General features: G+C 39.2%; 2 protein-coding genes across 2 annotated transcripts; both read left to right on the top strand.

Moving 5' to 3' along the window:
• Positions 1-1557: 1557 nt before the first annotated feature.
• On the top strand, positions 1558-2060 carry GCK72_025567 (uncharacterized protein; the record flags this gene model as incomplete). Its single annotated transcript, XM_003106117.2, has 2 exons — positions 1558-1791; positions 1869-2060. 2 exons carry the CDS (start codon positions 1558-1560, stop codon positions 2058-2060), a joined length of 426 nt encoding a protein of 141 aa, XP_003106165.1.
• A 1228-nt stretch (positions 2061-3288) lies between these two features.
• GCK72_025568 (uncharacterized protein) lies at positions 3289-11601 on the top strand (the record flags this gene model as incomplete). Its single annotated transcript, XM_053736393.1, has 21 exons — positions 3289-3332; positions 3420-3575; positions 3976-4184; positions 4240-4398; positions 4832-5046; positions 5393-5501; positions 5561-5792; positions 5857-5986; positions 6239-6402; positions 6458-6576; positions 7134-7582; positions 7839-7999; positions 8056-8502; positions 8570-9155; positions 9238-9831; positions 9879-10123; positions 10180-10255; positions 10483-10719; positions 10995-11145; positions 11195-11340; positions 11404-11601. The coding sequence occupies 21 exons, from the start codon at positions 3289-3291 to the stop codon at positions 11599-11601; spliced, it is 4827 nt and encodes a 1608-aa protein (XP_053579959.1).
• Positions 11602-11963: the final 362 nt, after the last annotated feature.

Genomic DNA, 11963 nt, shown 5'->3' on the forward strand with positions numbered 1-11963 from the left:
GTGATGCTATAAATTGGGTAAAAGTTTGGGTGAAAGTACAGAAACCTCTTAAAAACTAAAAATATGAAATGAAAAAAAAGCTGTCTAAGGGAGGAGTTTGTGAAAAAACTAAAAAATGGAAAAATTCGAGACAAGAAAATGAGGATAAGAAGACAAGACTCAAAGTAATGGAAACCACGACTCAAAATCCGTAATCGTCTTTTGCTCCTTCTCATTTTCCTATTTCTTGCCTCCTTTTTCGCCAGGATATGCCGCTTATCTATACTGAGCTTCTCACCCCACAACCAACGACTCAATGTATGAGTGTGTGAGTGTCGCTTCTCTAAAGAAGATTATTTCATATCTGTGTAACGTCTTCAACACCTTTTCCTTCCTGATTCAGATGCAGAGGTCATTTTCTGAAAACTTGCAGGAAAGAGATGCAGGCAGGAAGGAAGTGTCAAGGTTATGAAAAGAAATAAAACTAGGAATTTTTGAAAGTTATGATAATAAGAACTTTCTCGAACTGCCAAGAAGCCCATCAAAAAAGCAAGATGAGGCAGTGTTCCCCCTATCGTAAAAATGTTAGAAAAATAATAGAAAAATAAAAAATATATAAAAAGAAAATAAAAAGAATCTTTCTACACATCTTTAATGAAAAACATTACGAAATCCTGGTGTCTCAGAAACAGAAACCCAGGAATACTACAAGTTACACCAAGAGGAGTAATGTATGATGACGTGAGAGAGCAACGGCTGATGACGTAGAATTTCTGCTCGGAATTGATGAATTTATCAAAACACCAGAAATAGGATGACCTCCTAGTGCACTCTTTATCCGCTTTCCTGCTTTTTTCGATCATCCAGCTCAATTTGTTCACTTTATTTGATAATTTGGTTTTTAGTTTTATTGGTTATGCGCTTCATTGTAAACTTAATAGACTTCATAATAAATATATTGTTCCTGTAAAATAATTTCAATTTTTATAACAGCCACGATTTTTGATTAAGAAGATTTTTTGAGAATCTTAAGAATCTGTATTACCTGAAAACTAAAAAAAATAGCCAAGCTACAAGACTACGATGACAATTACTTATTGGTCAGTAGCTGACCAATAACTATTTACTATATCACAAATTTGTTTATTGTAAACAAAAAAACGGTTTGACGTTTGATGCCCGTAAAGCCTTTGGAATTTTTTCTTCTATCTCCACAACTCCCAACAAAAACAACCCGACAAATCCGATTGCATCTTCTTCTTATTCCGTTTCCTGAGTAAGTAATGATCACTGGCAATTGCCGATCTCCGTAGTGAGATTCTTGACGCAACTTATATTTTCGAAAAACTGTTTTCTCGCGCTGACAGGAGAAGATAGATTGTGAAGATAGACCCTCCCCTTCACTTGAAACTGTCGGTGTGAGCTAAACAAGGTATCCTTTTCTTTTTTCCGTTTTTCTCGCCTCAAGGACACTGAACCAAATCACCAAACCCGCAAAACCCGCCCAGTTTCGAATAGTACTTAAGCGCGGCAATATCGCATTTGAATCACTTACCCAACAAGTCAACTAGGTTTACTATGCAGTCGGTCGTCGTTCTTGCCCTTCTTGTCGCCTCCACCCAAGCCTTCCTTTTCGGCCCAGGAGGACTCTTCGGAGCCCCAGCTGGAGGATGTGACCCATGCGCTGCTGCCAGAGCCCCATACTACCCACCACAACAGCCAGCCTACCAACCACAGTACCAACCACAACCACAATACCAGCCACAATACCAGCCACAACCACAATACCAACCACAGCCAGCTTACCACCAAGTGAGTTATCTTTTTTAGTTTGAAAAATACTTTAATTTCAATTAGGATCCTTTTAATCCAATTTCTTTTCTTTTCAGTCCGGATACCAAACCGCTCCAGTCCAACAATCTTACCAACAACCAGCTCCAGCCCAAAACTACCAAACCGTTGCCGAGCCACAGCCAATCGCTCAAACTTCCGGAGGAGGAGGATACGCTCAAGCCCCACCACCACCATCGTCCTACGCCACCGGATCCGGAGCCTCCGCTGGATACAAGAGATTCCACTAAACGCGCCTCCTGGTTTTAATCAGATTTTTTATCAATGATCTAATTGTGTTCAATCACTCAGGATTCTTTCCGTTTTATTTAGCAATCTTTGTTTCATTTGCTAGTTGTTTGCTAGAATATGAACTGGAATAAGAATAAATGTTATCAACTGAAAATTTATGTTTTTGGTTCACACACGAACACTCATGATACGATGTGCAACAATATTTTATCAGTATGTGTTCGATTCAAGTCAAACACTTTAATGTTTGCTCAGACATATTCAAATAGAAGCGTTTGAAAGTTTTCACAACTCATATTTTCATAAATTGTCTTTCTGATAAAAGGTTAAAAAGTAAGAATGAGAAAATCCTTTCAAAAATCTTACATTGGTCGAATTGTGATTTTCCAATCAATTTTTGACTTTTTCTGTTTCGAAACTGTTTCAAATGCATGAGTCAGCAAATGTCGCTCTAGTCCTAAACAAAAATATTTTGAAATGTTTATTGTTCACATTTCAATCTGATCATTTTCTTTTTTCCCATTATTTTTCATTCTAGAAATACGCTATTTAAATGTGAAATTTTGTTATCGGAAACATACATTTTTATGGCTTTTCTGATCATACAGCACGCGCTCTTACCATTTACAAGGTTACATAACATGCCAAAGAGCGGAGGCTAGCTTTTTTCCATTGTTTCTTTCCAATTCTTTCCAAAAAAACTTTGTTTACAAAGCTAGCGGCCTTTTTAGCGGCAAAAAACAACGCTAACAAGAGACAAAATAGGTAAATGTGTGGATTCACGTTATGGTGTTTGCACAATGTTTACCTTAGCGATCGCACAACCTCTTCTGCCTGCCCTGGGAGGCCTCTGTGTTTTTTTTCTATCCGACCGTTCGTTGTCTTCTTTTTGGATAGTCAGGTCAGCCGTCTCTCACCCTGCCGTCTCTACAGCCTTGTGCACACTCTCACTGTGCCCTCTTCTTGTTTGTTGTCCACCACTAGACAATTGATTAATGCAAACCAGAATTGCGAGAAAAAACGGATGGCTAATTTTTGTTTTGCTTTGGGAACTCGTTGAATATTCAATTTCATATTTTTTTCATTCCCAATAAAAAATAAAAATATTCATTACTCACATTTTCCGAATTGCTCATCTTTTATAATCAATGTTGAAATCTTTGAAATGTCACTCAAAATTCATTATTTCTTATTTCAGCTCACAAACTGGGGTCAAGTTAGCAGAAGATGAGCGACGATGAGGAGTTGCAGCTCGCCATCGAAATATCAAAGTGAGTGTAATAAGACACCTGATCCTCGGGGGCCTGGCACTTTTTTCTCGTGTTATCTGCTTTTTTCATGACGTCTCACGATTTCAGGCAGACTTTCAAAGACGAGCAAAAGCTGAGGTCGACCGACTGTGATTTGATTCGATTTGAGTCTCCAGACGAGCCGGCACGACGAAACAAGATTAACCAGATAAAACAGTTATACGATTCGCACTCTCCAAGCCCAGGGACATCGTCATATACAGGGTAAGTTTTTTTTTTCTAACAGAGGAAGTCTTTGGAGACGCGGTGTTTGAACGATTAGGTATTTTCGAATACGCGGAGTCCGTTTATGCCATCAAAACCGGCGTCTCTGTGAGCCGAGCTATGAATTTTCAAACTTTTCGAATGGTAACGCTTTTTCACATTGAATTCCAAATCAACTAATAGTGTACGCAAAGATGTTTTCATTTTTCAACGTGCGAGCATAGATGAACCGTTGGGAAACGCATATGGAACAGCGCGGGGGCGTATATATGGCCGATTTGGAATTACATGTGAAAAAAACTTAACCATTTGAAAAGTTGGAGAAGTTATAACTCGGCTCACAGATACGCCAGTTTTGACTGCAGAAATGAAATAATTATTCGAAAAATTTTTTTTTCAGGTCCCTCGCCACAAGTCCCACTGACTTCCGTCCAGTCTACAATGATCCACGTGGTAATGTAGGGTCTCTCCCACACTCGCAATCATATCCACACAACTATTTCACCGCTTGGCAAACTGCTCCATCCCAGCAGCCACCACCACTCCCCGGTCCTCCACGTCCCCCGAAACCGGACCAATACAAATTCCCACCAGGACCATCGGTGACATGTAAGTTTTCATCTTTTTTTCCGGAATAATTTTTCATAGAAACATAATATTTCAGTGCTTCAAGACCGGTACTTTGTGCCACCACCGCCACCATTACCTCCAAGACAGTCAAGAGCCCCCAAATCACCGCCGGTAGCAATTCAACGTCCGGTTTCTTCCACACCGTTGAGACATTCTGCACCAGCTTTCGGAAGTCAGAATCAAACTTTGTCGCGTGAGTTTTTTTTTGCTTTTAAAGTATAACAAAAGAAGAAAACATGTAACTGCCTGTTTTTGACCTATTATCACCAATTTGGTCAATGTTGGAAAGTCCGGGCCGGCATCTGTTTTGAAAGTCCGGTTCGGCCCGGCTCCTGTAGAAATTTAAAATGTTATGAAAACATTTCATTAAAAATGCGCAATTTCTGTGATGTTTTCAAAAAAGTCGAATTTTTACTATGTTTTTGAATATCGATAAAAACTGAAGCGTATGAGAAAATTGCGACTATTTTTCATGAAAGTTTTATAAAATAACAAAAAATTGGGCACATTTTTCAAATTTGGGCCGACCTGGCCGGCACGGGATTTCCCAACCCTGAATTTGGTGTCACTGAAACCTTGAAAACGTCAAGATGTAACATAAACTGTAGGAATTGAAATTTTTTCAGCTATCAAGCACTTCGAGACCAGTTTCGACTCAACAATCGAATCAACTGTAGATGAAAGTGCCAACTATGACCATAGCGTTCAGTACCAACCGCTAACTCATCTTTATGTGCCATACGTGATGCAAAGTCTGAACTCGTCTTATGGAGCACTTCTTAATGGTGACTTGATTGATTTGAGTTGTACGGAGAATACTTCGATTGTTTCCCAAGATGAGGTAATCAGACTTTTGATACAAGTATTTTGAAGGAACTATTATTGAAGCTCTCTGTTAGCTACTGTCTACAGAAAAACAAAGAAAACTGATCCCGATTATCTTCACTTCCTTTTCCTGGTGATGTGAAATAAAGTGACCCCCTCCGACTGAGATAGGAAGTTTATCATTGACGCGAAACAGAAACAAATTTAAATTGATTGGTTTTTTTGTCTTTTCCTTTTCGTTCGCATTAGACTCTAGAACCCCCTCTCATCACTTCAACCAAAGAATTGTTCATTCACATTAAGATTGTATAGTTCAAGTAGGCAACTTTTGAAATTTGTAGAAAAAAATTATGTTCTTTCAGATCAGAAAGGAATTCGATCCTCTGTACATATCCACTTATTCTGCTGAGACACCCTCCCCGAATAGCTCGATGCCGGCTGTTCAAATTTTCCATGCCAAGCCAATCGAAGGTTTGTTTATTTGTTCAACTAATGTTTTAGTAAAATTTAAACTTTCTCTGTTTTTTCAGAACCAAAATGCATTGGAGATGTAAAGTTAAAACCTTCAGAGAACATTCAGTTCCCTTCATCCTCGTTTTCCCTGATTGAATGTTCAAATGTGATTGAAGAACAAGTGAAGACGATATGCAAGCGAAATTTGATCCAGAAGGATATGACTCCAGAATTCTTCATTGCGCCAACTGTTGATTACATGACAACTACAGCCAGTACAGTGAAAGTTGTGGTCTACAAGGACTTTGGGTACGGAATGACCCCCCATATTTTAATTCGCTACACTTTCTACATAATTTTTCTACTTTTTCAGCTGGAAAACAAATGACCGAAAAGGAAAAGCGATGATTTGCGCAATCGAGCAAACGATGGACATTATTACCGCTCAAGCACTTTCTTCTTTCGACTCCAATTTGGCAGAAGACAAAGAATATGGGTTGAAGGTCAGTCAGTCGGGGGGTAGCAGGTATAAGCATAAGCACCACAAAAACATCGAAAAAACAGAAACTGTGTTTCGTAGATGCCTGATGCCTTTCGAAGAAACAGTTGGGTCGGACACTGACATAATCCCATAATTGTGAGGGGTGGAACGCACGTCACTCATGTGATTATGTCTTGCAGTAGCATTTGGCATTTGAAAGTCACTTTTTTCTGTGATATTCAAATTATTCGTTTTGTAGTTTATGCCCTTGCAGATCTACGGCTTGAATCAGTTTCTTGCAAAGGATAGTCTATTAGGATCCAATTTGTACACTGGACACTGCCTACTAAACGGAGACGATGTGAAGTTAGAAGTGGGCATTTTCGAGCCGCAATCCAGAGTTTATGAGCATATGCTTGAATCTTGGAATTCTATGAAGTGAGTTCTTTTTCTTTGAGTCAATTATAGTTTTTTATTGTTTTCTATTTTTTAGAAGTCAAGTACGATACTCAACAATCGTCGACAAGGAAGATGTAGAGAACACTTTTGGTCACTTAGTGTCCGAGATGGCGCAGTACGAGAAGGCGTTCAATGATGGTTCAACTTTGAAATGTGAGTCGATGATCAAATTTATCAAAGTATTTACCGAAACATGCAAAAAGATACGAAGTTTCGCTTTTCGGTAGAAATTGTCCAACTTTGAGACAGTGTCATAACAATTCTGATTGTTACACCCAGTAGGTTTTAATGAATCATGCAGATTCGAAGCAGAGCTCCATTATCGTAATTGCCGTTTTTTTGTACGAGCACTATTGCCGCAACAAAAAAGTTCCGACATTTTTATTTCGCTATTACCCAGAGAGTTATGATCATTTTAAGAAGACAGCTCAAAAATTCCACTATTTCGCACTGAAATTGGTCGATTTGAGGAAAAATTAACTTTGTAGATTTGTAATTTGCTATGGAGTGCACGCACAAAGAAGTTACCAACTACAAAAATAAAGCTCTGTTTTTGTTCTGTAGGATCCATTAAAATCCTTTTAGGTGCGACAATCAGAATTACCATGACACACTCTCAAAGTTGGACGATTTCAACTGAAAGTGGCCAAAGTTCTTATTTTTCTGCACAGTACTGTATCAAAAAAAAAACTGAAGTGTTGAATTTTTAGTATCCGCCTCATCACAAAGAGTCAAACAAGTCATCATGCTCCTCTGCAAATGTCTCCATGGAATCGTTCCCGAAAAGTTGTACAACGAGATGCAAAAGTATCTGGCAGCAACGACGGAAGATCAACTGTCTCAACACCGCAATGACTTCCTTCGTGAAGTGCACTCGTTTCTCGAACTCTACTGCAAATGCACCGTCAGTCGATACACCCTCCCACCACTTCAAATCGTCACAAAACCGAAAGTAGAAGTGTTATCGAAAATGGATTACTTGCAAGTCATGCTGAATTCCATCCATTCTGTTCCGGAGAGCTGGCAGAGGGATTACTCCGAGTTCTACATGTCGGTTGACTTGTATTATGGAACGCAAGTGCTTGATGGGCATAGTAACAAAATGCCAAAGACGATTAAGACGGATCAGTTTTTCCCAAGAATTCCATTGGATCTTTATGTAAGTTAGCAGTAATATTTTTTGGGTAGCATATACAGTTTATCAAACCTGTCACTGGCAGGGCTGGGCTGAAATCAAAATTTTTCTTAACCCAGTGTTTGAAAGAATTAGTTTGCGAGCTAAATTTTTGAATTTTTTTCGAAAATACCGAAATTTTGACTATTTTAATCAAAAAATTTCGTTAAAAAATAGGTGTATTTTTCTTGAAGCTGGGCCAGTCCAAATTTGACATGTTTGGATTTCATATTTGTTACAGGCCAAATTTACACGCCTCCATCTTTGCACCTACCCGAGGGAAACCAGAATTGTTGTATCGATCAGTGGAACTGTCAAGAATAGCGCTCAACCCGCCAATGACTTCAACCCGGATATCGTGATGCTTGGTTACTGCTCTGTTCCACTTTATGATGAAAATTTGTGAGTATTATTACTAAAAATATAATAATTCATACCTTATTTGAATGCAAATTTAGATTCATGCGACAAGGACCTCTCTACCTGCCATTAACCCTTATGAAGAAACACCCGATGCTGAAACCATTCGGACCCTACCCATACATCAAAGACGCCCGAGATCCAATCCTCATTCTCAGTTTTAAAATTTGGGAGAGTGAAATCTACTTCCCGAACGTTATCATCGATATGCAGTGTATTCCACAAGACTTCTCCACTCTTGACATTGAAACTCAGGAATATCTGATGGAGATGATTGAAAATCAAGATCCATCACGATTGGAGTTGGATGATCAGGATTTGATATGGCAGAAGAGGTTACACTTGACAAATCAGCCAGAAGCACTACCACTGGTCTTGTCTTCTTTGCAAGATTGGAGTTTTGGATTTGTGATGAGGGTTTATCAGATTTTGGAGGAGTGGGCACCGTTGAGACCTGAAATCGCAATGGAGTTATTGCTACCACAGTATGTTTTTAGTCATATTTAAAAAAAAAGTTATATTGCCATATGTACCAACAATCATGTTTCCCAGGTATCCCGATGAACGAGTGCGTGCTCACGCCGTGCAATCCTTGGCTAGAGGCTCCACTGACTTCCTCTACCATACCATACCTCAGTTCATTGAAGCACTCCGATTCGAACTCTACGAGAAGTCAGCGCTTGCCGATTTCATCTTAGAACTCTCTTTTGTCAGTTTGGACTTTACTTTTGAAATCTACTGGCAACTTCAACAACGAGTAGACCACTGTGCAGTGGATGATCTACCCTATGCAATCAGATGCCAGAATCTCCAACAGAAAATCATTGATGAGCATGAGAGTCCTGACTTGAAGACGGATATCAAGTTGCAACATGACTTGCTGAATGAGTTGGATGCGATTCAAGATGATTTGAGGTCGAAAACCGCGGAGAGCGATTATGAGAAGTTGCAACGTCTGAGAACTCGTATGGGTCTACTGGATTCTCAACTCCTACAGAACAAAGTGCGCCTTCCGATTTGTCCAGCGTTCGACTGTACTGGTGTGAGGATCGAGGAGTGCAATATTTTCAATTCAAATGCAAAACCTCTGAAAATTGTCTTCCGAGGCATTCACTCCAATTATTCCATCATTCATAAGGTAAATTCTTTTTTCTTTTTTTTTGAATTTATGTTTCCATATAAACTGTCGTTTAAAAAAAATTGCCGTATTTCTATTCCAGCGAGACGATGACATGCGACAAGACGCGTTCGTGATGAAAATGGTCAACGAGATGGACAGAATCTGGAAATCCAACGGGCTAGACCTGCGGATGATCACTTTTCGTATCATGCCAGTCGGGTACCGGCGAGGAATGGGAGAGCTCGTGTTGAATTGTGCAACTCTACTCGAGATTCAGAAAGAAGACGGTCTGCGTGGAGTGCTGAACGATGAAGTGTTGAGGAAATGGCTTGTGAAACACAATAGCGATGAGTTCGCCTATAAGGAGGCTCAGGAGAATTTCATTAGGTCCTGCGCAGGATGGTGTATTGTCACCTATGTGTTAGGAATTGGTGATAGACATAATGACAACATTCTGTTCACTAAAAATGGACATGTTTTCCATATTGATTTTGGAAAGTACATGGGTGACTGGCAAATGGCTGCAGGATTCCGACGAGATCGTGTACCGTTTGTTTTCACATCAGAAATGTTCTTCGTTATCAATGGTGGCAAGTCACAAACCCAACACTACCAGAAGTTCATCGACTACTGTTGCAAAGCATTCAATCACTTGAGACGCAATAAGAATACATTGACTAACTTGTTGAGACTTGTAAGTGTTTTGATTTTATTTACAAAAATAATATAAAAATGTTTCAGATGGCATGCTCTGACATCGCTGGAATCAACTTGGACTCTATCGCGTTTGTAGAGAAAAATTTGATGCTGGATCTCTCTGAAACAGATGCAACTGTCCAGTTCACCGCCATGATCCAAAACTCGTTGAATAGCTCGTTCGTCCGGTTGAACTTTGTCGCTCACACATTTGCACAATTCATGTCGTCTAGTGCAAGTTTTTCGAAACGAGATCAGAACAAGCTCAGTTTTGTTCCGGAGTTGTACACGTAAGTTTTAACAGTGCTACTGTAAATTCATTGGGACCTAAAAGACAATAATTCAGAGAAAAAACGGATGGCCGAATTTCCAAAGTGACTGTCGTGACATTCGAGAAGCATTGTATCCCCAACAAGATTTATGTAAGTTTTTTTACTTTGGACGTGCCGCGTCCCGGATAGTCATAAGTCGGTTAAAAATGAACCAATTTTCTTGAAACATTGGAAATCGCGTGCTCAGCTATGTCTTCAGGCGCTGTGAAAGTTTGACTACTTTCCGATGGGCTTTTCTCCAAAATAACCGGAATAAAAGCGGGACGCCCCCTTTTTAACGCTACATAAAATCAAAAATACTTCATGTTCATTTTCAGATGTACAAACTCGAGGTGCATCGTAAGAATGTGGCAGTTTCCTCATACATCTATCGATCGTTTGCTGAGTTTGAAGAGTTGCACACTAAGCTGAGGGAACGATTCCCAATAATGGCATCGTCATTGATCACAAGTTCCAACATGAGGTCGAATGTAAGAGCCATTGCTCAGAAACGGATGATTCATGTCCAGCAGTTCCTGATCTATTTGTTCCGACAAGTGGATGAGATTTGTCATGTAAGTCACAAAAAATTTGAGATCAAAACCTCAAATAACTCATAGAAGAAGCTCATTTGCATAGTCTTGAGAACAAATATGTAAAAATCTTTTTTGCGTGTTTATAGATAAACACAAACACGGGAAACACGGACAACCTGAAATTATTCCGGAACATTAATTTCTGGTCATTCCCGTTGCTCTTCACCCTTTTTTCCTAAAATGAGGCCATGTGGAAGAGTAGAATAAAACAAAACGCACGTTTCTACTCATTCGTTACATTTCTCTTTTTTCAGTGCGATTTAGTGTACACTTTCTTCCACTCAATCCTTCGAGACAATAAGTGCGATACTTATATCGACTATTCACCTATGCCATCGCCTCATTGCCAGATCTACTTGAAAGTTCAATATAACAGTGCAAAGGAGACATTGAACGTGTTCATCGGTATGTTTCTAACTTGATTCTGAAACATTTTCTATAAAAATTTTTGCAGGCCATGTAAAACACCTGTCACTCCTTCAAACTGGTCAACCTCCAGATCCATATGTAAAAACCTACGTGCGTCCTGATTTACAAAACTACTCAAAACGAAAGACGCAAGTTGTCCGTGCCACCCAGCATCCTACATTCAATCAAGAGGTACGTATGAATTATTCAGAAGTCTTTTCTGGCTTTTGGTCACTTAAAACAACATTTTTCCAGCTTTCATACGAAGGATTCCCATCCAACCTTCTCTCCACACGGGTACTCGAAGTAAGCGTCTGGAACAATGGCGGTCTCATGGACAATCACAAAATGTACATGGTATGCATTCCATTGCTAAAAATCCACAACCTCCCGGAGAATCGAAAATCGACTCGAGTACTGGAAGGCTGGTTCCAGTGCGACAAATATATTTAGGAATTCAAATTGTCATACAAATTGTCAAATTGTATATTTTTCCTGGTGATTGTATTATTATTATAGTTTATATTGTCTCTACACAAATATCACTTCCTCTCCCTACCGCTAATCTCATTTCCCATCTGTGATTTGTATAAGTCAGCCAAAATGTACTTTGCAAAAATTGTGAAATGTAAAATCAGTTCAGTTTACAAGTCTAGTCAACCCGTTTTTGTGGTAGATCAATTATTTGTGATACAAATACCGCCAAAAGTCATTTCAAATGTAAAGAAAATAAATTATGCATCCTGTAATTTTTTTAAATTTTAATTTCTATAATTACCTTGCAGAATTAAAAAACAACAGATTCTAGTGAGAGC

Source organism: Caenorhabditis remanei, chromosome X, assembly GCF_010183535.1.
Source record: "Caenorhabditis remanei strain PX506 chromosome X, whole genome shotgun sequence".
NCBI classification, from domain to species: Eukaryota; Metazoa; Nematoda; class Chromadorea; order Rhabditida; family Rhabditidae; genus Caenorhabditis; species Caenorhabditis remanei.